This window comes from Myotis myotis, unplaced genomic scaffold (genome assembly GCF_014108235.1).
Source record: "Myotis myotis isolate mMyoMyo1 unplaced genomic scaffold, mMyoMyo1.p scaffold_m19_p_8, whole genome shotgun sequence".
NCBI lineage: Eukaryota > Metazoa > Chordata > Mammalia > Chiroptera > Vespertilionidae > Myotis > Myotis myotis.
This window is the reverse complement of record NW_023416390.1, coordinates 47,189,538-47,216,969: the sequence shown is the minus strand read 5'-3', so window position 1 is coordinate 47,216,969 and position 27,432 is coordinate 47,189,538. Positions and strand designations below refer to the sequence as shown.

Below are 27,432 nucleotides of genomic sequence, written 5' to 3'. Positions count from 1 at the left end.
CTGTGCTAAGTACCAGGAAGCAATGTAAGGTGCTGTGAAGGTAAAACAGGAGAAGGAAGGGCACATGACCTAGTCCAGGAAGGAAGGGGCTCCCTGTGTATGAGACACTGTATTTGAGATCTGAGGATCACTAGGAGTTAGCCAATGAGGTGGGGAATTCAAAGGGAGAGAGGAGGAAAGATGAGCCCGAGACCAGATCATGCAGGACTTTGGAACCAGGCCGGGGAACCTTATTCTAAATGCAGTTATTCTTCTGAACCTTATTGTAAAGGTAATTGGAAGCCATTGAATGTTTTCAAGAAGGGGAGTCACAAAACCCAACAAGCATTTGGAAATGACTGTTCTGCCTTCAGTAGGGTGAATGGATTGGAGGGGAAGTATTTCATTGAGGCTGTTAGGATACTGTTGCCAAATCCATGTGAAGGGATGTTGGGCAGGATTCAGATGATAGCAGTGGAGATGGAGATGGAGATGGAGATGGAGATGGAGAAAGAGAAGAGTTGACGAATCTGAGAGAGATGTGCAAGGAAAATCCACAGGACTTGTTGTAGGTTAAGAATCCAAGCATCTTCTTCTATCACACACTTGCAGTTTTCTCACAAAATAGGGCCTGACATGAAGAAAATTAAACAAATGAGCAAAAGGATGGAATTAGAGTTATTTTAGCTTCCCTGTGGCTTCTTGATTAATTTTATGAGGTACCTCATTTTTTTCTCCCAAAATTAAGGTGATTTTAAAGTTCAGGTAGCTACCTCTGACAGCGTAGAAACTTCAGTTTTCTGTGTTCAAATATAAAGTGGTCTTTTACTAATATAATGTGAGAAGAGTTCCAGTCACAGCTATGTTATTTCTTACTGTGTATATTGTTCATTAACATAAATATCCTTATACCTTACTTTCCTCGTATGCAAAAAAGGCATGCTAAAGCTGACATCACAGGGCTGTTATGCGAATTAAATGAGAAGATATGTGATATACCAAATATAAATCTGAAACATAATAGGCACCTAATAAATCATAGCTTATTATTATTAAATTTAGTCAATATGATAGCACTTAAACAGTAAAATAGACTGAAGACACATTGAATGAGTAGAAGATGGCAGCTTTACAAGTCCTGTTCAGCTGACCTTCTGATTCTGTCCTCTTCTGGGCACATAGTCGGATTCCCCTTCTTGGTACCTTGTGGCTGGATGTGGTCACATGGCCAATTCTGGTAAATTAGCATCTAATGCAAAGACCCTCCAGAGCTCTGGCAAAGTGCAAGATGGTGACTGCTCTATCAGCCTGGGCCCAGGGTGACTATGATAAACACAGCCCCTCCCCCTCCCTGCTGGCTTTCAGTGGATGTACTCTGAGCAAGAAGTAAATCTTTGCTGAGTTAAGCCTCTCAAATCTTGGGATGTTTATTATTGCAACAGAACTAAGCTAATTCTGATTGACACATGATGAAAATCAAGGTGAAATTATGCTAGGAATGGATATTGGCAGGCAAAGTTTGAAAGAATTGGAACTAGAGGTAGCTGCAAAAAAAAAGAAGACCAAGATGGATGAGCCAAAGCCAGCACATTTACCTGAGGTTAGCGAACAAGCGACATTCATACCAGGACACAGCTTCATGAAACCCTATAAAGCACACCACCATCACCACATGCTGTGTTAGAAACCTGGGAGGTAGACTCCAGGCCCCTTTTCCTCACTGCCTTCATTCATTCTAGTAGGATTTTTTTTTAAGTTATTCTTCCAAAACATATCTTTAGGCTTACTTTTGTTCTTCATCATCAGGGCCATTACCCAGTTTAAACCTCTCTTACAATCTAGTCTTCATCCATCAGCTAGAGTGTACTTTTCTCAACATAAAGGTATTCATGTCACACACTTACAGTGCACCCTGGCTCCAGCACATCAAATAATTCTAATTGATTAATCAACAAAATCCCCAGTATGGCCTAACAACTCCTTGCCTACCTGCCCACCCCCTTCTCACTACATTCTTTAGGATCTGCGCCCTCTCTTTGGAATGCTTTCCCCTTCTCTCTCTGTAGCTCCTTCCAGCCCCTTCACATGCCTCCCAATTTGATTTAAGGGTTATTTTCCTAGAGATCCCTTCCCCTGACTTGACACAAGTAGCCCTTATTCTGCAACATTATTCTTCATCTCAGCCCCTCCTTTGTCTCTTTCAAAGTCCTCTTCACAGGTTTCCTTATTGAGTCATCTAGCTCCATCACTAGAAGGGGAACTCCAGAGGGCCTGGATTCTTTGAGTCCTAAATCCCTTGCATCTGCTGCAGTGCCTGCCATGATTGGCACTCGATAAATTTATAAGTTGAGTGAACAAATGAGTGAGAAACGGCAAGTAGAGGTATCTAGATTACAGGGCAGAAATAAGAAGAGCTTTGATAGGATAAGCAACCAGAGGAAGGCTAGGATATCCAGGAGACGCTGGAGAAAAGAGTGGGGCCCATGTCACAAATAGGGACAAGGAGTAGAAGCAAGACAAACTGTCTTTCCATAGAGCCAAGTTGGCCAAGGGGAGGATTTGCCAGAATTCTTGGGATTGAACAGGAGAGACTATCCTCCTCTATAGCAGTGGTTCTCAACCTTCCTAATGCCGCGACCCTTTAATACAGTTCCTCATGTTGTGGTGACCCCCAACCATAAAATTATTTTCGTTGCTACTTCATAATTGTAATTTTGCTACTGTTATGAACCGTAATGTAAATATCTGATATGCAGGATGTATTTTCATTGTTACAAATTGGACATAATTAAAGCATAGTGATTAATCACAAAAACAATATGTAATTATATATGTGTTTTCCGATGGTCTTAGGCGACCCCTGTGAAAGGGTCATTCGACCCCCAAAGGGGTCACGACCCACAGGTTGAGAACCGCTGCTCTAGAGGAAAGAAAGGGGTGCTCGTTTCGGCAGCACATATACTAGAGGAAAGAAAGGGATCCAGAGCAGTTGTACTTTCCGTTCCTTGTCTCATCATAAGCTGACAGCAGTCCATAGACCACACTTAGAGTAGCATCTATCTGAAAGGACCCTGGCCAGGGTGGCCTAGGAGAAGGTGGACAGCAGTAGATCATGGGGACTGATGCGTATCATTTTGAATGTGTTTAAAAGAGTACAAGTTTGAAAGCGTGAAGACCTCAGTTTGGGACCGGTTCTACTCCCTAATTTGCTGTACAAACTGGTGAGCCACTTAGGGCTCCAGAAGAGTTGGGAGTTTGGCTGAGCTCTCTAAGATGTATATCATTGTCTCTGAAGTAACCTGGGCTACTAACAGAAGGCATGGGCGCAGATGCATAGTCATTTGGACTGGAATAGAAACACATATAACCAGAACTGTTATCTTAACTGTTCCATTCTGTGTACAGTAAACCTAAGTGTGTTCAATAATGTGACATGGTTACAATTACTATACTAATCCTGTCACTATTACTATTCTGTAATTGGGATGTAGCATATTGAATTGCCTGAAAATTCAAATTTGCTACAGAATAATATATTGCACAGAAAAAAAATGGTGTGAATTAGTTGGGGTGTGGAAGCCCAGAATATGTTATTAATAATGTCCCCCTCTTCCTTTTTGTTCCCAGGGGAGAGAAAAATTTCCACATATTTTACTATATTTATGCTGGTCTTTATCACCAAAAGAAACTTTCTGAGTTCAGACTTCCTGAGGAAAAACCTCCTAAGTAAGTGTCAGGGATTTTAATTGTGAATTTTTAATGGATATGTACCTAGGAGTTGACAAAACTTGCAAAGAAATGGGGCTGTTCTCCTCACTGGACATCCATAATGCCTTCAGCTGAAATATCGAGGATGAGATGGCAGGGACGGCCTCTCACCATTTGCATTTTCTAGAATGTTTGGAACTCAACTGCAGGCATTTTACTCAGCTATGTACACCACCATTCCACCACAGTACTAGGGAATGCCCCTGCAAAGAAGGAGCCCAATGGTGCCCTGGTATTTGGGGTGCCATTTGCCAAGTCAGTGATCCTTCTGTTTGATCATACTCTATTTAGGTACATCGCTGATGAGACTGGAAGGGTGATGCATGACATAACTTCCAAGGAGTCTTACAGAAGACAGTTCGAAGCAATTCAGCATTGTTTCAGGATTATAGGCTTCACTGACAAGGTAAGTGATTGTCAGGAGAGAAGGAAACTCAAGTGTTAAATATTTTTGGATCAATGTGAGTGTTCGGTCTAAGCCCCGCTGGTAGAGATAGGACTTTTTTGGATGTCAGGAATTGGAAGAAGATATGAGCAGCCAGAAACAGCTGGGAGAGGCTTTATTGCAGACCAAGCGGCCATTGCAAACACAGCAGCCCACAGCGACGAAGCAGCCGTTCAAAGTAGCCCCCCGAAGCAGCCGTGCTCTGGCTGGTCAGCAACACATTTCTATACTCACTCAGACAAAAGAGGCTTCTTGCCAGATAGTGACATCAATGTTACATAAGATAAAGGTGCACCTGTGCAGTGCATGCAGTAAAACTACCGTGTCATTACCTTTGCACATGCATATGGCCCATGGGCCTTTAACATCTGGCATACTATGACCAGAGTTCCCACAGTGAGTAAAGACTTGAATGTTCCAACTTGGGGGAGTTCACTTGCTTTTCAGATGCCACACACTGGTCATGTCATAAGGTGTCACTCCTCAAAGTCTGACCTGAGGACCAGAAACATGACCATCACCTGAGAGCTTGTTAGAAATGCGGACTCTCGGGTCCAACCAAGAACAACTGAATCAGAATCTGCATTTTAACAAGATGCTCAGGTGAACATCACAGTCTGAGGACTGTTGTAAGTGCCACGTGCCTATGAATGGTTGTTGTTGTCATTCATTCACTGCAGCTGTGATACCAAATGCCAAAATACTACTGCCCCTTTCTGAGCAGGGGTGTTCCAACCATTACAGTGGATTGGGTAATAGGAGTACAGGAATGTGTAGGTTACACCAGAGCCACAGAAATATATTTATGCAAGTATTTCCTTGACCACCAAGACAAGTTAATTTAAACCTTTCAACTTGCAGTCGCTTCCTTCTCCATGGTACACAGTTGCACATTACTAACTATAGTTCTAAGTACTGCACTCTTCTTATCGTACTAGATACAGGCTGTCTCTATTAAATATATGCTAGAGGTGACAGAAAGTATTTATAACCCTAGGCTCTCAAATATTATTCTGTGATAAATTTATGTCATAGTTTCTGAGCTTCATGCCATCAATTTTGCAAAATATACAGATTCTTTTGCTTTTCCAACAAAGGAGGTGAATGATTAGGAAGTAGGTGAAAATGTTAAATCTTAGGGGATTAGATTACAAGACAGTTGAGTTACCGTGGGACAGCCATTCTGGATAAAGGATTGCTTCTGTAATCCAATGAGTTTGACCAGCCCTTCCCTCCCCAGCATCATTGATTTTAGTCATAATAATACCTTTCTTCTTTCTAGCCAGCTGTTAATTTTCCCTGTCAGCCTCCCACAGACTTTAAACTGACAGACAGTGGAAAATCCCAAAGGTCAGATAAAAATAGATATATATTTCCCTTGGCTCCTTAGAGGAGAGCAATTGAACAGGTTCCAGCATTGTTAAAAGATCTTTATGGTTATTAATTTATAGAGCTGTTGTTACCAAAGATGCATGGTAGAGCCATTTAAAGTCCTGGGCCATGCCAAAGTGTTTAGGGGCATACGTCCTTAAAAAGGTACAGGAACAATAGAGAAGTCAGCCATGGGGTTAATAATATTTTGCTTTCAATGAGTACTGTGGTTGATGGTTATAGAATACTGCAAAGAAATTGGTCCTAACTCTAAATAAAAATATATTGTGGTGATGTTCTAATAATACAAATATACTGCAAATAATAATAAAACACATGCTGGCCCTAACCGGTTTGGCTCAGTGGATAGAGCATCGGCCTGAGGACTCAAGGGTCCCGGGTTCAATTCCGGTCAAGGGCATGTACCTTGGTTGCAGGCACATTCCCAGGGGGGAGTGTGCAGGAGGCAGCTGATCGATGTTTCTCTCTCATTGATGTTTCTAACTCTCTATCCCTCTCCCTTCCTCTCTGTAAAAAATCAATAAAATATATTAAAAAAAATAAAAAAAAATAAAACACATGCTGTTTTAGGATACAGTTAAAAAAGAAATTAAATATGCTATCTAATTTCTTGAAGTAAGCCATCCTAACCACTGTGCAAAAAAAAGTACAGAAGAAATGAATGACTGATTGCATTAATAAATATGAAAAGAAGGAAATGTAAAAAGTGGTAAACATTCTTAATTTGTGCATTATCTGGACTGTTAAATGAAAAACCAGAATGCAATTATATGTATATGTGTATATACCATGTCCCATATTAATTCACACTGAAATAAATCAACTTATATCAGTTAGCAACCTTGGAAATGGAAGAAAGTGGCTGGATCTTACCTCAATTCTTTGGTTATATCTTTGTCTCTATCTCTATAGACAACCTGTTTTGCTGAATTAACTTAGTTTACTCTGTTTATAAAGTCAAAATAATTTGACTAATTTCAGAGATTCAATTGAATGTAGTCAGGCATAGGATGCCAAATAGCTGGTGTTACAGAACTTTTTCTTAAAATTTTCTGAGGGACACTTCTAGACAGAATAATAATAACAGTTCCTTGCAGGAGACTGGGGGAATATACCTAAAACCCTATTATGAAGATCGGTGCTTTCAATTCTTACTTTTGGAGTCAAACCTTACTATATTTGTTTAATACAGGGTGGCGCAAAAGTAGGTTTGCAGTTGTGAGTACGCAAAACAGAGTTTATTCTTGTATTATTATTAATTGTGTTATTTTTCATACAAACAGCTGTAAACTTAATTTTGCCCGACCCTGTATTATGTTTATCTTGCTGGTATATGGATTATCATAACATATTAGAGCTTTAGGTATGTTCCTATTTAATACTACATGAAAACTTTTTCAGAAGATTACCTATGTGATGGTCAAGATTGGATAGTTATTGCAGATTCCTTGATGAGAGTTAGGTAGAAGGCTTTAAGATTAAGGGCAAATGTCTTTTCCCTTTCTTCAAAATCAATTATGAGTTGGGAAAGGAGTGTATTCTGAGAAAAAAAAAAAAAGAGGAAAAGCAGTGGACATACGTCCTGCATGGGGCTTTGTGGAAAAAATGCTCTTTCTTCTCCATTTTTGCTAGTCGGTGGTGAAACTGAATTCACACTTATCAGCAATGAATTGGGAAATTCAGCTGGAGGAGTTGTTAGTCTTCTCGATAATTTTTTTCTACCCGGAGGGAGGCATTTCCATATAGAACATTGGAAACTGGTAAAAAAAAAAAGAGAGAGAGAGAGATAGAGCACCGTAGCAACATTCTGTAGGAAAGGCAGGGTTGCCAGGAAAGGCTCCCTCGCTGGAGATGAGGCAAGAGGAAAGGAGCAAGGCGAGGAAGGAGAAAAATCCTCCTCAGGGTGGCTGTGGAGGGAGAGAGGAGACATCTGGTTAAGAAGTATTGAGGAGGAAGAAATCCCACAGATGGACATACTACTGACTGAACTCTACCATGATTGTACAGGGGTGATGCTTTGATTAGAACATAAGAGTTGATATAGGTCCCTAGGCCAGAAAGGAAGAACTAACTAACCCAAGGGTGGGATTAACCCTTTGCGGTCCAATTTTATTTTTGGAATTCAAACAGTCTGGTCAAAATTAATTGACGGGATTGAATGTTGAAGTTATCTGTCTCACCAGACCTCAGCTCGATGTTGGACCTGCTTCTAGCACCTGGTGTGTCAAGTCAGCCTCCACGTTGGACCGAAAAGGGTTAAAGGAGTCAAGTGGAATAGCGTGAAAATGTAGCATAGGGAGCCTCCTAAGGCTAAGAGCTCATTAATTAGGTGAATTTTGATATTCCTTCTCGAGTTTCCTCTCTGAGGAAGGAAACTTCAGTCATTCACATAGTGTTTGAACGCCAAAAAGATTTTGCTGAAGGTCATAGATAATTTTCCTTTTCAAAAGGGGACATGTGTGAGCATTGTGCAGAAGAGGACATTGCTAGAGAAATGATGTGACGAAAACCACCATTTCCTTTGGAGGTGATCACTCCAATGCCTGGGCACCTTTGGTTGGGAGGTTTCATGGCTTGTACTGTCATACATGGTGTGTGTTTGTGTTTGTGTGTGTATTAGAGGAAATACGTTTTGAGTAACTGGACATAGAAATAACAGACATAGAACCCACTGCTGTCTCCTGCTCTCTGGGATCTGCCTCCCTAGGAAGTGGCTCACCAGCTGCATTCTGTAAGCCTCACACGGTATTGATGAAGGTAATGAGGTTCTGTCATGTTAAATCCAGGCTAGTCTCAGAAAACGCATTTGGTAGGTGTTCCCTTTAGCCACTCTTAAATTGTGTGATTAAAACCGTGCTCCTTGGAGTCAGAAACATGACATCTTACATTTGATTTAGAAGCTTAAAGAACAATATTTATCTATAGTAGAACCCAGTTTAAATCCTCATTTGTCTTTGAAGCATTATCAGGTATCCAGCAGATGTCACCATACAGTCTGTATTCATTTTTTTGGCTTTACCGAGTAGTGTTTATAGGAAGGCTCAGCTGGGGACTGTGCTTTATCAGTGGCTTAATGACAGTTTCTGTTAGTTTGCTGCTATGTGTGCTACTAAATCAAGTTCCCCAACAGAGTATTTTTGGTGGAAGTACTTTTCTCTATCTAGAAGCATAAGATGCAGAAATTTCCCGGCTATAATATTTCATTCTCTCACCTACAGGAATGCAAATGTTTAAATAAATAAACGTACATTATGTTTTACCATGAATGCTACGTATGTATCCAACTTCAATATAAAAGTAGGACTGAAGATCATCTGAACTGTTTTTACAACACTTGTGATACCAAATACTTGCAGTTTCCCCCCCACACCAACCAGTTCTCCTACGATTCAATTGAACTCTGATGCGGTCTACCTGGAGTTAGCATCAGATTCCACAAGTTAGGGGCTCAGCCCCACATGATTGCCCCCACTTCAAACACCAATTGCAAATCCCAGAGATTTTTTACTTCTGACTGAGCGGCTATAAATTGGGAGTTCCCAAGACCCCCCTCCTCGGGTTCAATAATTTGCTAGAAGGACTCACAGAACTTAGGAAAACAATTTACTTACCATTCCTATTTACTTATTATTATAAAGGGCACAACTCAGGAACGGCCAAATGGAAGAGATGCATAGCGCCAGGTATGTGGTGAGGGAGAGCCACTTCCTCTCACCACTCTCCTGTGTTCATTGACCCATAAGTGCTCTGAACCTTATCAGTGAGGGGGTTCAGTGTTTCCAGTACAGAGGCATGACTGGTTAAATCCTTGCTGCTGGTGATTAACTCAGTCTCCAGCCCTTCTCACTTCCCCCTGGAGGTCCAGGGTTTGGCTAAAAGTTCTAACCCTTTCATCACAGGGTTAGTTTCTCTGGAAACCAGATACCATCCTCCAAGCACATTAGGATGGACGCAGGTGTGGTTAAAAGGAGCTTATTATGAATAACAAAGAACATGCCTCTCATCCTTATCACTCAGAAAAATTCCAAGGTTTTTCCAAGCTCTTGTGCCAGAAATCAGTATGAAGACCAAATACTATATACTTCTTACCAATCACAATATCACAGATCTATTGAGTCTTCAAAATATTTCCTGACCTCATTCATAACTATATACTCCACCATTTAACTTCAAAATGTTCTAGTGAACCACTAATGCCCTGCCAACTGTTTCATAAGAGCTATATTCAAAAGAGGTTAAGGAGACATTTCCTCTTTTATTTTGAAGAAATAACCATACCTGAACTTGGAAGCTGGTATTAGTTAGGATAAATGGATAAAAGTGGCTTAAAGAACAAAGAAGGTCAGTTTTCTCTCATAGCATTCCAAGGTAAGAGGTTCAAGCTGCAGAACAACTCCATTTCATGCAATCATTGGTCTCAAGCATCCTAATTCAAGGCTTGGTTGAAGCTGGGTTGTTGGGAGTTCCTGCCAACAATAATGGAAAAGAAAGTAAGGAGGAGTAATGTTGAATAAATGTTGGTTTCCATAAGACCAGTCCCAGAAGTGGCCCACATCATTGCACTTGCTCCTTTGTTAAGAATTACACAGCCATACTTAACTGCAAGGGAGGTTAAGAAATTTGTTTGTAGATGGAACACAAAACAACCATCATTCAGAACTACCTGAAAGCTGGCGGAATGGAAGTCCTACAACTAGAGAAGTAAAGAAGAAAGCACATTGAGACTGGTAGGAGAGGTGGAGGTGTGGAATGGACTGGTCTGGACCCATGTGGGCTGCTTTTTTAATCCAGAGGGAGATAGTCCCTACAAAGGCTGCTATGAGGAGCAAGGGGTCCAAGCTCCACACCAGACCCCCCATTCAGGATCCCAGAGCTGGGAAGAGAAGCCCCATAACTTTGGGCTGTAAAAACCAGTGGGGATTGAGGCTGAGGGACACGGAAGCTACAGAGACCCAGGTGTCTCTCTTAAAGGGTCAGGCACAAACTTACTCAGACTCACTTTTTCTGAGCTCTAGTTCCAGGAGGCATTGGGGGACCCAGACACATATGGGGAGGAACTGGGTTGTCTGGCATCGGGGCAGGAACTAGGGATGGCTTTCTACCAGATGGAGGTACTCAGGGGGTGCTCACAGGGGTCATTGTTCCTATGCCAAGACCTCCCCAACCCAGGGCTGACTGGCAACCATATCTGAGTCCTATCAACTTGGAGCACACTGTTTGTCCTGCCCTGGTGATTTGATGAAACCCTGCCCCATCCAATTTGCAGCCCCACCAAAGTTGTTTGCAGCAGTGTTTCCATATGAATGGCCTGTTCTGGCTTAGGCTTCAGATTTTGCTAAAGTCTCTCAAGCCGAGGCTGGTGTCAATATGCCCCAAACCTATCAATAAAAGGCCCAAGACCCGGCACCAGCACCAGCCTGCCTTGCTTCACAGCTGGACCTCACCTAGGCACTTCCAAACCCAATACAAATAGGAAGAATCTGCAGATCTCTCTGTAGCTCCTGCTGGGTGGCCTCAGGCAGTGGTTGACTTTGCACCTCCCTGGAGACCCAAGAGCCAGTGGACAGCTTCAGACCATACCAGATTACAATTCTACACATCCACAAGCAACACATACAAAGGGAAGACTCAATGAGCACCAAAGCCCCACTGAAGCAAAGTCCTGCTCCATAGGGGTGTTTCCTGCACAGCAGCTCTCCCACTGTAGACATAGCTGGTCCCCACAGCCAATTGGCCTGGAGGTTAATTCCTCCAGTGACACTGACAGCAATCAAGTCTCAACTACAACAAGACTGTGCTCACAGCCCACAAAGGGGTGCACCTAGAGTTCACAGCTCAGTTGACTGGGGAGGCTGAGCCACTGTGTCTTATAGAACACCTACTATACAAGGCCACTCTACCAACTCCAGGAAACATAGCAGCTCTATCCAATACATAGAAACAAACACAGGGAAGCAGCCAAAATACAGAGACAAAGAAACATGTCACAAGTGAAAGAAATGGAAGAAAGCAAACTACTGGATACAGCGTTCAAAACACAGTTATAAAGTTACTCAACTATCTTCATGAGACCTTCAAGAACTTAGTGAAACTTTTAAAGATCTTAGTGAGAATGCCAAAGTCATGGAAAAGGACTAGTTAGAAATAAAGCATACACTAACTGAAATAAAGAATAATATACAGGGATTCAACAGGAGACTAGGAAATATGAGGAAGCAAAAATCAGAAGAGAAAAAAGAAAATAGAATCCAAAAATATGACGATAGTATAAGGAGCCTCTGGGACAACTTCAAGCATACCAATATTTGAATTATGGGGGTGCCAGAAGGAGAAGAGAAAAAGCAAGATATTGAAAACCTATTCGAAGAAATAATGGCAAAAACTTCTCCTACCTGGTGAAAGAAATACACTTACCAGTCTAGGAAGCACAGAGAGTCCCAAAACAAGAGGAACCTAAAGAGGCCCACACCAAGACACATCACAATAAAAATGCCAAGGGCTAAAGACAAAGAATCTTTTCTTTTTTTTTCTTTTTTTTTTTTTTTTATAAAGAACTCCCACCTTTTTTTTTTTAAATTGGTCAGCATTGGTAGAAGTTTGTTACAAAACTGGGCCTATGGAATGTGAGGGGGCGGGTCCGCTCTGTCAGACATCTGCACTAGGGCTGGTGCCGCACAGAGCCCTGTGGAGGGCTGTCTTCACCCCCCAGAGAGGGCAACAGGCCCAAACACAGTCACTCAAGAGAAAATTGTCCCCGGGGCCTTAATCCTTGGCAATGGCGAAGGGCTTTTCCACCTCGATCTTGCCACAGTCTGCAATGATCACATCCTTCAGGGGCTTGTCCCGACCATCTGTCTTGGTGCTCTCCACCTTCCGTACTACTTCCATGCTCTCTAGAACTTTGCCGAATACTACATGCTTGCCATCCAGCCAGGCTGTCTTGACTATTGTGATAAAGAATTGGGACCCGTTGGTGTCTTTGTCAGCATTGGCCATGCTCACCCAGCTGGGCCCATAGTGTTTCAGCTTGAAGTTCCCATTGGGGAAGCGTTCACCGTAGATGCTCTTACCTCCAGTGCTATCTCCCCAAGTGAAGTCTCCACCCTGGATCATGAAGTCCTTGATCACACGATGGAATTTGCTGTCTTTGTAGCCAAATCATTTCTCTCCCATAGCTAAGGCCACAAAATTATCCACTGTTTTTGGAACAGTCTTTCCAAAGAGACCTATGACCACCCGGCCTATGTCTTCATCTCCAATCCGCAGGTCAAAGTACACCTTGATGGTGACTTTGGGCCCCTTCTTCTTCTCATCAGCCATGGAAAGTCCCAGCAACAGAAGGAAGATGACAGAACCCATGATCAAGGTAGCAACGAAGAGAAGCTTTATGTTCCACTCCAAGAGGCGTAACATCCACAGGGAGAAGGGAGCACAGCCCGGGCGGCCAAGAAAGACAAAGAATCTTAAAAGCAGCAAGAGAAAAGCAATTAGTTACCTACAGGGGAATGCCCATACGACTGTCAGCTGATTTCTCAACAGAAACTATGCAGGCCAGAAGGGAGTGGCAAGAAATATTCAAAGTGATGAATAGTAAGGACCTACAACCAAGATTACTGTACCCAGCAAAGCTATCATTTAGAATTAAAGGTCAGATAAAGTGTTTCAAAGATAAGAAAAAGCTAAAGGAGTTCATTACCAGCAAACCAGTATTACAAAAAAATGTTGAAGAGTATTCTTTAAGAAGAGGAAGAGGAAGAAGAAAAAGATTTAAAAAACAAACAATAAAATGGCAATAAATACATATCTATCAACAATTGAATATAAAAATCAAAATAAGAAATCTAAAGAACAGAATAAACTGGTGAATAAAATAGAATCGGAGGCATGGAAGTGGAATAGACTGATGATTCTCAGAGGGAAGGGGGGTGGAGGGTGGGAAGAGATTTAACAAAGATCTTACATGTATATATGCATTACCTATGGACACAGACAATAGGGTGATGAAGGGGCAGGGCAGGAGCCAGGTGGAGTGGGCATTAAGGTAATTTGATACGTGCACAGAAACATGCACAAGGATGTCCACGTGGTGTTATGTAGCAATAAATAACTGATACAGTAAAAAAAAAAAAGCCATCCAGCTCTTACTGACCAACATAGAACTCTGGGAGGTGGAGCACGCTCCTCCTTTCTAACAGATCTTTTTTTTCTACGTGAAATTTCAGAGGATTTGTTCTTCCTCTTAGAGGAATGAATTCAGGACTCAAGAACCTGTAGGGGAAAAATAAAATAAAAGCAAACTTTGAAGACCATTAGAAAAATAAAAAGAAATTTGTTTTGTGCGCCAGGAAAAGGGAAAGGATGGCTTTCGGTGACACCTGGCAGTTTCTTCCACGGTGCTGGTGCTTCCTTGTTTTCATTGGTGATCACCTGCAAACATGGCTCTTGTCTTTTTTTCAGGAGGTGCATTCAGTGTACAGAATTTTGGCTGGGATTCTGAATATTGGAAACATTGAATTTGCAGCTATTTCTTCTCAACATCAAACTGATAAAAGTGAGGTGCCTAATGCTGAAGCTTTGAAAAATGGTAATTATTTGCTGCCTGTGCACTGTGTTGCCAAAGTACATCTTTCTTTCACTTTGGTAGTTTTTAAAGACTCTATAGAAGACAGTGCAGCTGCTGCTGGTTCTTCTGCTAGCTCTGAGTGTTTTCACTATCCAGTGTTTCCTGAAAGATGTCTTGTAGAACATGAGCTGCAGATACGGGTTCTGCAGAAAAGAATTTCATGGCAGGTAACTTTGAACAGTGGTTCTCAACACTGGCAGCTTTTGAAAATCATCAAAAAAAATTTTAAAAATAATATGAGAGGTTGGACCCCACTCTAAATCCATTGAATCCGCCTCAGCAGAGGAGAAAGCAGGCACCCAATTGGTTTTCTGTTTTACAAGTAATAATGGTGGTACGAAGAATGAGAATCCTGAGTTTACAAAAACCTCATTTAAATCAAATGAGCACCTTTTGTGTTAAAATATAGAACTTCTTATGGCCTGTAAAATACGAATGTGTGTTGTGACTCTCTAAGAGGATATTATAGTCTCCAGAAACTGTTCCAACTGACCTGACCAAAGCTACTTCCTCCCACTTTTTTTAATCTAACACCATGCCGAGCTTTCAGGACAGTGTGGGAGATACTGGGTCATCTGGATGCTCCTTGGGGTTAGGGACTTGGCTTGTTTATCTTGGACTTTGAAGTGCCAAGGACAGAGTAGATGTTGAGTAAATGCTGGCTGGATGAATGAATGGATGGATGGATTCATTCTCCAGTGTCACCCTGACACTTTGTTCCAGCTGCCTCTGTCCTCTGCATTCGCCCTGAAGAGCTCCAGGAGGCCCTCACGTCACATTGTGTGGTCACCCGAGGAGAGACCATCATCCGCGCCAACACTGTTGACAGGGCCTCGGACGTCCGGGATGCCATGTCTAAAGCCTTGTATGGGAGGCTCTTCAGCTGGATTGTAAATCGCATCAATACACTCCTGCAGCCAGAGAAAAACATATGGCAAGTTCCCCCAGGGAGCAGAGGCCTCGGAAGAGCTGTCATCAACCCCGGTGTCTGAGAATTTGCAGGACAAAACCTTTGGTCCTCTCTTGGGCTTTCTTTAGCGAAGCTCTTAGGTCTTCTTTTAAAAATGCCCTGGGATCCAGGAGGGCCAAGCAGTGATACCCTAAAGGCAGATGATGGACAGAGCCAGTACAGTGTAGTGTTGAAGAGAACAGACTTGGCTTGGAACTTGACAAACAGGATTGGCATCCAAGTTCTACAGCTTGATCAGCTGCATGTTCTAAGTGGCGGTTTTCTCGTCTGTAAAATTAGGATAATCATCTTCTCATAATTAGAATCAACGGAGACATTTCATGAAAAGTTGTAAAGCACAGTATCTTACATTATCACCACGACTCCCTCGATTGTGGGTGGGGAGGTGAAAGCATGAGAGTGCAGCTCCCGCCCACGAGGAGTGGTTCCTCTTTAGTCTCTTTCTATATGGAGCTCCTACTGCTTTAAACAAGATGGAAATACTGTTGAAAGACAGTTGGAATCCATGGTTTAAGGCACAAACTATTCCTTTCTTAGAGGCGGCAGAATGCTACTTCCCATGAGTGGGTACATGGATTGATAAATACGTGGGCACACACATACATTCTCACTGTCCTCTGAGATGGATGTCTCCTTCCCTGAAAGGTTGTATTCTCTCTCCCGCAGCAGTGCGGACGGCGGTATGAATGTGGGGATACTGGATATTTTTGGATTTGAGGACTTCCGGAGAAATTCATTTGAGCAGCTCTGCATAAACATTGCCAATGAGCAAATCCAGTACTACTTCAATCAGCACGTTTTTGCTCTTGAGCAGGTAATAGTGAACTCTGAAATCAGGAAACCTGACCGGGGAAGGTGTCTCCAAGTTGCCCACAGTTTGAATCAGAAACCTTGTTAGGCTAACAGGTAAAATGCTCTAATGGGAAAAACCACTGGTGAGGCTGTCCTGTCAAAATAAATCAATGGTCTACATTCAGCCTGAAAAACAAAGTCTTGATTTTTGTGGAAAGGTACATTTCCTCCCTTGGGCGGAGCTGGTGCCAAGCCAATTATTTCATGTGTATTGCCCCAAATACTGGATTTTCTTCTACTTTATTTAGCTAAAAATATCTATGATCATGTCCAAAATGACATGGGACAATCTTGAATTCAGAACACAGGTTCTTATGTTCTTAACTCTCAGGCCAGCGCCATCCCCCACCTCCAGCTCACCAGATCCTACCGGAACTGGATGGGTGTCTCAGGGGAAGAGTAGGATAGGTTTTCTGAAATGGAAGTCTTTCCCCAATGAGTTTCATGACAAATAAAACAGGGTGTGGAGCTCGTTGGACCCTTCTCTTCCACCCCAACCCCAAGACTCTCCTGAATCAAATAGTTGCAATAATGAGACATTCTGACCAAATCCCTTGTTTTAATGAAGAAGTGGGGACACACAAACGATAATATGATTAGAGAAATAGAGACATGGACTAAAAATGCCAATATTGGTTTTCTCATCGGAGCTGGGTAAATCCATACTGCACTGCTCTCCCCTCTTACCCAACACCCCCCTCCCTCAACCCCCACTCCCCGCACAAAATTTGCCTTGTTTCAGTCCAGGTTCCATGCATTTATTTCCCAGGGAAATCTGGAGTTTTTCTAGTTTTTCAGTCCCAGATGATCCCCTTGCAGAATCCTTTGCAAAATAGAAGTCTGCTTTCTACCTGGTTTAAATCATACTTGTCACACAGAAAAAAAAAATTTTTTTTAATTTGACTTCTTTTCTACCGGAGTTTCTAAATTATGTTACCAAATCATTGTTTGGGAGATAGAGAGCCATCCCTGCTTTTGCCCACTTTAGCTGCCTGCCACAGGCCATCCATAGGTCAGGCTTAAACCAAAGCTTTAACAGTGTTATATGCAGAAGGATCCTTTACCAAAATAAACACACCCTGTTTTCCACATGTGTTCAGCATTGCAGGACATAGAAAGTTCATGCTAAGGCAGCCTGGTGGTGCCTCGGCCAGTTTGGGGCTGGAGACATTCACACTCCGTTTCCTTCCAGATGGAGTATCAGAACGAGGGCCTTGACGCTGCCCTTGTGGAGTATGAGGACAACCGGCCACTCTTGGATATGTTCCTCCAGAAACCCCTGGGGCTACTGGCGCTTTTGGATGAGGAAAGTCAGTTTCCCCAGGCCACGGATCAGACCCTGGTTGGTAGGTACCTTTTGGAAAGGGATATACACTCAGAAGAGAACCTGGCTCATGTCAGCCAATGAGTGTGGCTTAATGGACCTATCCTGTGTATTTTAGCCACCTGGTGAGTTGTGAAAGTGCTTTTAAGAAATTGAAATTTCCAGCAAATGTCCCAAAAGAATATCTTAAGTCTCTCAAACCCTCCTCACGATCCTATTTCTGCAAACGGAAATACCATGACCCTATGTCAACATCGTTTCTATACCTTCTTTTCCCTTGTTTCCCACAACCAATACTTGCTTCCCCTCCATTTCTTACCCTGTTCTCATATCTCCACCTGGATGCCCCGCCACCTTTAGGCCAAGTGTGTATAGAAGCCCCTTCTGGTCTCCTGGTGTCCAGGCTCCTACTCTCCCCCTCTATCCTGGACATCCTGGCTAATGTAGTCTGTTTAAAGCCACCTTTTGTAGGCTACTGTTCCCTATGGCATGGCAATAAAACACCTCCTCCGGGCATGAAAGGCCCTCCTACCCTGCTCCTCTTGACCTCCTTCCTCTCCTCAGATCCTCGGTGTTGCACACGATCCTGGCCCTCACTTAGACTGTGAGATGCTTGAGGCAGCAAAGCTCGAATCCTCGCATCCCTTTGGTACTTCGCACCATTCCTCTCACAGAGGTGGCTCTCAGCCACAACAATAGCAAAAGTGATCCTCGAGGGATCACTTTATCGAGAATAAAGTTCCAGGTCTTTTCCCCAGATGGAAAATTGGTTTATGGCAGAGATTCGCTTCTAGGAGTTGAAGCTGTCACCCCATTGACTTCGTTTTATCTATAAAATTGTCACAAGTTGCCAGGATGAGTATTTGCCTTCCATGGGATCTCTTCATGGTTCGGGAACTAATTGGCTGGACTTCTGGTGTCATCACTGTCCATGCTCCATGCTAGGAGTTCTCAGAGCAGAACACGGGATCCCAGAGTATGGCCTGACACCAAAGACAATGTAAAGCCCTGGCCCGTTTGCTCAGTGGTTAGAGCGTTGGCCTGTGCACTGAAGGGTCACAGGTTCAATTCTGGTCAGGGGCGTGTGCCTCAGTTGCAGGCTCGATCCCCAGCCCTGTCGGGATGCGTGTGGGAGGCAACTAATAGATGTGTCACTCTCCCATTGTTGTTTCTCTCTGTCTCTCCCCTTCCCTTCCATGCTGAAAATCAATGGAGAGAATGTCCTCGGTGAGGATTAACAACAACAACAAAAAGACCACAGGAAACAGCTAAATGAGTGTTGTATTGTGAGCACCTGCTTTACCAGGGGCTCTCTCTCCACTGCATACACATAGGGATAGCATCGGGCTCCTCTGAAATCCCTTGTTCTGGGTCACTCATGCGACGAGCATGTTTTTGTTTGACGGAGGAAACAATTCACGTTGTAACTTTTAAACATGAAAATCCACAGATAAATTTGAGGCGAATTTACGCTGCATATACTTCTGGAGGCCCAAGGGAGTGGAGCTGAGCTTTGGCATTCAGCACTACGCCGGGAAGGTGAGCCGAGTTATTCATCCTGAAATTGACAAGGGGAGAGTGTCCATATTACCCGGTCTGTGCCACTCATGAAATTGCTTGCAGATGCCTGTCTCCTTTTAACTCTTCCCGGACACCTAATCACAGCGCCCACGAGTTCTCAGTGGTGCCGATCACTGAAACTTGCCCCTGGCAAGCAAGCAATTTCTCACCGGGGTGGCCGGCCAGCTGCCGTCTGCTCCTCACCCGGGGCTTGGCCTAGAAGTGACAGCTCTTCAGAGAGAAAACGTGTTACAGTTTCCGCGGTGTTCAGCGGAGCATGTTCACATTCAGAGGGCGTTTGGAGACGTGTAGGTAACAGAGGAAGGTTAGTGTCACCGTGGGGCTCCATGTGTAGCACTTTAAGTGTATGGCTACAGGGCACCCAAAATGTCTAGATGAAAAGGAAAAAAAATTCTCTTCGTCATCCAGATGTTAAGCTTTCACAACATCAAACAAAATTTCTACTTTTCATACATTTTATTTCAGTCTCAATTTCAAGTTCCTGAAGTAGATGAGTGACTAATTCAGGAAATTCTCTAGTCCCATAGCCAATAACTCATTGCTCAAGTTCCTTCAGAGGAGCCAGTGGCATTGTGGCTAATTGGTTCTGGTGGGGTCTGCTGAGGCCCTGGGCCCGGAAAATAGATAGGACTTCAATAAAGGGCATTTTGGATTATTTTGTTGATTTGAGGTTTGTTGAATTTGTTTCTCAAATTCATATATGACATTAAAATAAATGTTGCCTGACTGAAGACTGGTTGAAAGGCAATCTAGTACAAGTGAAAGGGCAGATAAGCTTTCTCTTCTTCCCTTCTAGGTTCTTTGATTAAGTTGATATAAGGTACATTAACACAGGGGTAGGGAACCTTTTTTCTGCCAAGGGTCATATGGATATTTATAACATCATTCGCAGGGCATACAAAATTATCAACTTAAAAAATCAGCCTGCTATATTTGGCCAAACACTTAATTAACTCACCCCTAATGCCTTGGGAGGGCCAGACCAAATGATTTCTTGGGCCTTATATGGCCCACAGGCCAGACGTTCCCTATCCCTGTGATTAACCTGAGAAAACAAATTTAGTTATGTGTGTACAAAGTTCCGAAAGACTATAAGGCCCAAAGGACAGCCAGGCAACTGCAGCTTATATAACATCCTGAGCTAAGGAAAGGAGTAGGGGTGTGTCCATACAAAGGGAAGGAGGGTCATTCAGGGAAGGCGGAGGAGGTGTTTGGAAAACAAAAGTTTGCCCTGTTATGCAGGTCAGTTGCTTAGGTAAAAATGTCCGGCACTCGCTCTGTTCCTGGTGCAGGGCCCTTCCAGTGTAAATTTAGGCAGTTGAGAGGGAGGTAGAGAGTTTTTCCTGATTCTTCTGGGTTTTTATTGCTTTTAGTTCAAAATAATCTTCATGGCGGAGTGGCATATTTTGGGGTGACTTGTTCTGAACCCCTTCACAAGCAAAGGGGATTGTTTTTCTCTACACAGTACATGATGGTCTCTATTTTGGATCTTTGGTAGAAAGTGTAATCCAGTTTTTGCTTTTAAATATTTCATTTACCTTTGCATTGATGTCTGCTTATTAATGTCCTTCACGTCTGAGATACCCACATCTGCCCTGATCCTCCCTCCCACATTCATGTCTGCTTCCCATGCCTGTCCTCTTCCTCACGCCTCCCTTTTCATCTCTCTGTCCTTCTACACCAGCGGTTCCCAACCTGTGGGTCCAGACCCCTTTGGGGGTCGAACGACCCTTTCACAGGGGTCGCCTAAGACCATCGGAAAACACATATATAATTACATATTGTTTTTGTGATTGATCACTGTGCTTTAATTATGTTCAATTTGTAACAATGAAATTGGGGGTCACCACAACATGAGGAACTGTATTAAAGGGCCGCGGCATGGCATTAGGAAGGTTGAGAACCACTGTTCTACACCTTTTTCTTGCCCACCCCTTTCCTTCCCCCTTTTGCCCTCGCCTTGATTTTAAGGGAGAAAAGGGTCCTTTTCTTTCTGGGTAGGGTCCTTGCCTGAATTCATTTACCACTAACATTTCTCTGGAGTGTTCCTTAACATTTCTCTGACTTGGACCCCCTCTTCCTGAGAACTGAGAACTGCTCAGCATCCCTGAGCAATCACCCAGGTGCTGTGAGCAGTACCTTGGAAAGCACTTGGAGTATAGTGGTTGTGAGCCTGGCACCAAATGGCCTGGGTTTGGATGCCCGCCCACCGCTTGAAATGTGTGACCATGGGCACATTACTCAGCTTCTCTCTAAGCCTTTGTTTGCCCACCAATGAAATGGAGATAATGAGTGTTTATCTCAAAGGATGGGTGCTTCACATATAGTTAGTGCACAATATGCTTTTTTCTTCATTTTATTTTTTTTCCCATCACTTTTTATCCCCCCAATAACTTCTCCACTCCCACAGGCCCCTTCCCCCCAGAATGCCCAAAATGTTTTAATAATTATTCTGATGTGATATTGATTTGACTCTTCAAAGAGAAACTGAACAAGAAGTTAAGATAAACTGGCCTGTCAAAAATTTCAAAATTTCCCCTTATCTAGTGGGCTGGATTTAAGAGCATGGCTGTGTCAAGGTTCATTCTACACAGAGGCCGATTGGTGACTGACCTCAGACAGCTCGCCAGTGTCACCAATGGTGGACAGTGTTGGCTAACTCGGAATTTGCTATTCATATTGCAGGTATCATACGATGCTTCTGGGTTTCTTGAGAAAAACAGAGACACTCTCCCTGCCGATGTGGTTGTAGTCTTGAGAATGTCAGAAAACAGGCTTCTTCAGCGACTCTTCTCAATCCCTTTAACCAAAACAGGTACTTGGAACCTCCCCCTGATAGCCCTGCAACCGATGCTTCTACAAGCCCTGCTGGGGTTTTCCAGTTAGTGTCTCAGCTCTGCCAGGGCTGCAGTACTAACACTGAACTTTAAGCAGGGGTGAAAGTCTATCTGATGAAGTTCAAGAAAAGGAAAGTGATTGTTTCTTTTGCAATTTAATTTGATGTATACATATGTACACACACACACACACACACACTTTCTCTAACATGAACTCTCACACTTCTCATTTTCTCTGCCTGCTTCTTTTCATTCTTGCATTTATAACACCATATGTTATTAATTCATGCTAACACTCTAACATGGTCTCAGTTTACCTAGAATATTAGGAAGATTATTTCTGTTCATGTATGATCCAAGTGAAGGGAGTGTAGGAATCAAAGCCATTCAATCGTGGGGTTCTCAGAGGTTACCTGGTCCAATTTCCCACCCAGTCATCAACCACACATCACACTCCCCTAACCAACTTGGAACTGGTCCATCTCTGGCCCATATCCACAGCGTATGCCTACTTACAGTCAACTTACATTTCGTTGTTTAGTCAGTTCTCATGCCATGAAGCAGGAAGTTACTGATCTTTGCCAAATGATGACTAGGGATGTGCAATGTGAACAGGAAACAGACTCAGATCTTCCCACAGCTCTCCTCTCAAGGGCTGAATGTTTTCGAGGCTATGTCTGGAAACAAGTATGGGAATACTTTTAAGAATGGAGGGTGAGACACCTCTTTGTCATTGTTCATAATTTCCTCTTCTTTTCTTCCCACATCTCTCTTGGAATCGTTGACACCCATGTCTAGCAAGAGATCTTTGTATGTTAAAAGAGAGTGGCTGCTACGTCTGATTTTTAGCAACGTGCAGAGGAATAAAAAGCTTGGCTAAGGAAAAAGCCACAGTCTACAACCTTTGCTTTATCTTAACTTGGGAGAAAAGTTGAAACCAGGTTCTTAACTTTATTCAAACATGCTCCTTTAAACAAAATAGCAGGGTGCCCACCAGAAGGCTTCCCTCTAGCGTCCTCTCCAGACCTCTCGGGTATAGTCAGGGTTTGATTCATTATAAACTTATGGAGAATGGGCAGGTGTGGGCAGGGCTGGTGCTTCCTCACCAGACTCTATGGCGTAGACTCATCAGACGGCTGTGTGCATAGGCGAAGATAAGCCATTATGAATAGGAGATGTACTCTTTGAAATAAAATATATCCAAGGAACTTGTCAGTTGACATTAGCACTCTCCCATAAATATAAATAATGATTTGTCAAATCTGTTCCCAGCTTTGGCATTTCCAATTTTTCAACCTCTGGCAAAATTTTTAAAAAGTTCACAGTCTGGGCCACTAGGTGGCGCTGTGAAAGAAATCAGGCTCTGCCTTCCGTTGGTCCTGATCACTTCAAAGTGGGAAGGGAACAGGAACAAAGAGACAGGCTCCGCTTCCTTTTTTATGTTTTTCTCCGACAGAGCCTTCCTCCTGTCTTCTAACTCTTCCTAAATCTTGCCTCAATACCGCACTCCACGCCAACGGGAGGGAACTAAAGTGAAAAGACTAGAAACAAAAGTGCCTTCCTGAGACGCTTCCTTGTATTCCTGAGTTGTATATTATGCATAATAATTCTTTTTGAAATCCCAAGATTATTTTCCTCTACATTTGGAGTATAAGTAACAAGCCACGAATACACATCAAAACTAATAAGCACGATTCTGTTCTCTTTTTCTGAAATTACTCATGTAAAAATGCCCTCGAACAACAAGCATTTATAGAGCAACTCACAGCATAAGGCGCTGTTTAGGCAGCAAAGGAGAATGCAGAGATAGAGATAATATGGCTTTGCCCGAGAGCCACTGGAACTTCCTTTTACCTTCATTTAACACCTAGAATTAGATATTAATTTACGACAATATTTGTCCTCAAAACTCAGTTCTAAAGAGATTGTACATCTTGTGTTGTAGGTCAGAACATTAATTAAGCTTCTAAATTTTAAAACATCTATATATATTATAATATATTTTTTTTGTTTTATTACTGCCTTTGAAGGTGGGAAAACTTTAATGGAAAGAAGAAGGTTGTGCTGCTTTTGCTGAAACTGAAATACATTTTTAAGGCACAGGCCCCTTACGAAGGGAGACCTGGCTATACATCCCAGTGTTCTGGCTGAAGCGGGGTCCCACACACCTGGCATTTTGGAAAAGAATATGCTAATATTTCCAATGCATGAGTAACCATTTTCTCTGTCATTTTTATTTATCTTGCTTGAAACCCTCAAATACTTAAATGGGGCACTAATTCAGTGAACATAGATATTATGGGCGATGACTTCATAAACGTTTAGGGGATGAACTACAGAGAGGAAGGAAAAGGTCAAAGTTGGGAACCCTTGGAGGCTGTTAGTCCCAAACTTAACAAGAGGTCCACATTGGGCCCCTGGATCTGAGAGGTCAGGTCCCTGTGGGATGTCGGCAGTGCTCTGGCTCCCGGGCTTGGTGGTGGTTGCATGGATGTTGGTTTTATAGTATTTATTATACTGTGCATTCATGTTTTGCATACTTCTCTGTGCATGCATTCTGTTTCACAATAACTCTTTTCTCCCCAAAATATAGAGAAGATATCTTAGAATCTTAAAAATAACCAAAGCCTGTACTTTTTTTGCTTAAGGTTTCCTGTCCAGCTGAAGTTTACCGGTAGCTGGACGGTTGCTGTCCCTGCTTTCATACACAGGCGTCTCGGGCTAACACTCCTGTCCTTTAAAATCAGCTTCCTCTCTGGGCTGCGGGGCAGGTACCAACCCCTTCATTAGTGGATATGAAACAGAAATATTGGTCTCCATTTAATCTCTTATCAAGGTTGAGAGGATTGACCTCTATGTGTGTTTGTGTAAAATCATGACGTAAAATCAGGGAGAGGAATGCAATTGGCATTTTCCTGTTCATATTGCACATCCCTAAATACTGAAAAGCGCAGAACATGAGGCACGGAGTCATCAGCTTCTCCCAGGTTTCTGCAGCCCCCCACCCCCCACCAGCAGCGGCTCCTGCTGGCACACAGCTGCGTCTTGTGGGGGCCATGCCCCGCCTGAGGGGCACACTCTGGTTCCAAGGTATTCGGTGTCGATTGGGTAAATGGAGGCAGCTGCAGTCAATATGGGTTCTCTCAGTTCCCCTCTTATACAACCACCACTGTAGGCCTGCTGATGGGCCACTTCAGAGGTGATGACATTTTCTTTGTAATTCTTCCTATTGATAGGAAATGCTCTGAAGATTTTATGCATGAAAATTTGATGTGGCAGCAACACTGCTTTCTAACCCTTCAGCTGGGACTTCTCAAACTGAATGATCTACGTATAAAAACATGAAAAGGAAAGATGTTCTAACAAGGTCTCATGGCACATTTTCCTGTTTGGGGAATGTTCCACTCGCTACTAGTAAACTAGAGAGAAGTTCAAAAGGCCCAGGGGCGGAAAGAGAGGAGGAGGTTTCAAAAGGATCCTGAGAAACCCTTTTCTGCCTTTGAATCATGAATTCTGACTTCCAAAGAGTAATTTGGGGTCTCAAAGGCTTTAGGAACTTGGGAAAAACTGTAAGAAACAAGAGTAGCTCCAGAGGGAACGTCGTCTGAGCCTGAAAGTCTGGTTTTTGCATCAGAACCTAGAACTGAGTTTTGTCTCCACCGGCTCCTTCAGTTCGAGGACTCGAAGGTCTCTCCCTTGGAATTTGATTTCCAGTAAAATCAACAGTCAAGTCTCTCAATCTTGACTTCCATTGGCTCCCCTTTTTATTTATTTTTATTTTTGTTAATCTTTACCCGAGATATTTTTCCATTGACTTTTAGAGAGTGTGGAAGGGAGAGGGAGAGACACAGAGAGAGACATTGATGTGAGAAAGACACATTGTTTGATTGCATCCGGCATGTGGGGGACCGAGCCTACAACCAAAGTTTGCGCCCTTGACCAGAATCAAACCCAGGACCCTTTAGTCCGCGGTCAAGGACGCTCTATCCACTGAGCCAAACCTGCTAGGGCTGACTCCCCTTTTATTTGGATGTGGAGGGGGCAAGAGGAGCCTCCATGTTGTATCTGCAAAGCATGTAACACTTTCACTGCTAACATACTTGTTGATTGTCTGTTCCTGACTCTGTAGCTCCCCAAATTAAATGCGCTAAGCTCCTAAGAGGAGCGGTTAGTAGCCATCTCTGAGTTTTCATTTTCAATTTATGGCTGCTCCTCCATCCTGACAGTTCAGCAAATGAGTTTAGCAGGATGAGCTGACTCTAAATGACCAAGTTCCAGGGTCACAGTCATGGACGGTGCTCGGCTCTTCCTGAAACGGGGCCTGAAAGGAGCCAGCCCTGTCAGGGAGCCCTGGTGAGCCAGTTCCTCCGCACACAGAGGCCCACTTCATTCTGTGTACTTTGGGAGTGTATTTAAGTTAACAGATAATTACATGTGTATCATCTTTTTAGATAGGGTGCTATGCATAGGTGATTTCTTTTTTTAAAAAAAATATTATTTTTATTGATTTTAGAGAAGGGAGAGGGAGAGAGCGATAGAAACATCAATGATGAGAGAGAATCATTGATCAGCTGCTTCCTGCATATCCCCTACTGGGGATCAAGCCTGCAACCCAGGCATGTGCTCTTGACTGGAATCGAGCCTGGGACCCTTCAGTCTGCAGGCCGAAGCTCAATCCACTGAGCCAAACCAGCTAGGGCCATAGGTGATTCTACATGGAATAAAAGAAAATCCCAGTCAGAATAGTCAGGGACAGATAGTGCCAAATCCTAAAATGTATAAAAAAGTAAGAAAAAAAGAGTAAATTCTAAGCAGGCATGTAAATCAATAAAGTGGGCAATATGATCACTGTATCTATACAAGTAACAATAGAAGGGCCCTGGCTGGTGTGGCTCAATACACTGAGTGTTGTCCCATGCACTGACAGGTCGCCAGCTCTAATTACCCCCTACCCCCATTGCTGGCTCAATCCTCAGTAGGGGGCGTGCAGGAGGCAGCCAATTAATGTGTATCTCGCCCTCTCCCTTCTCTCTCTAAAATCAATAAAAACATATTTTTAAAAAATAGAAGGAAAAGTCATGGAAATACCATGCGTAGACATGAAAAAAGAGTTCTTTTAACTAAGAAAGGCCTCTTGGAAGAGATTAAAAAACAAATAAAAGGCAGAGAAAACTGAGCAGTCTTGGACTAATGAGGTTTCTAAGCATGGAAAGGAGAGGGAAATGGAAGTGGGATGACTAAGGGAGGAAAGGACTCAAGTCAAAGGGAGGGAAGCAAGATGAAAAACCGGTGGAGAGCTGCTGGGTGGAGGAGGGCTCCCGATGCTGATCTGAAATACTGAGGGAGATGAGGGTGGACTCCTGAAGAGAACCATTCAGAATGAGAAAGGGAAACTCAAGCAGGCGTGCTACAGACTGACTGGAGAGAACAAGGGTGTTCCCACAGAGTCAGCGTGGAGCTGTGTGCGAATAGACCCTCAATAGCTACTTTTACATTCTAGGTTTACATCTAGCATTTATTTTGAGTTAATTTTTGTACAGGGTGCGAGGTTGAGACTCATTTTTTCATAAGTATGCCCACCTGTTACAAAACCATTCAACGAAATGACTGTCCTTTCTCCACTGACCTGCTTTCACATTTGTCAAAACCAGTTGGTTATAT

At 43.0% G+C, this 27,432-nt stretch overlaps 1 protein-coding gene and 1 pseudogene across 1 annotated transcript in view; one reads left to right on the top strand and one right to left on the bottom strand.

Annotated features, from left to right (window-relative positions):
• MYO3B (myosin IIIB) overlaps nt 1-27,432 on the top strand; it is a 351,164-nt gene that overhangs the window by 153,341 nt on the left and 170,391 nt on the right. Inside the window, exons 15-22 of the mRNA XM_036319661.1 lie at nt 3,607-3,705; nt 4,039-4,153; nt 14,042-14,168; nt 14,931-15,141; nt 15,844-15,991; nt 17,222-17,375; nt 18,804-18,892; nt 21,620-21,749. Of these exons, the coding sequence (XP_036175554.1) occupies nt 3,607-3,705; nt 4,039-4,153; nt 14,042-14,168; nt 14,931-15,141; nt 15,844-15,991; nt 17,222-17,375; nt 18,804-18,892; nt 21,620-21,749 (1,073 nt within the window). The remainder of the gene's footprint in view (nt 1-3,606; nt 3,706-4,038; nt 4,154-14,041; nt 14,169-14,930; nt 15,142-15,843; nt 15,992-17,221; nt 17,376-18,803; nt 18,893-21,619; nt 21,750-27,432) is intronic.
• LOC118661624 lies at nt 12,343-12,997 on the bottom strand (annotated as a pseudogene).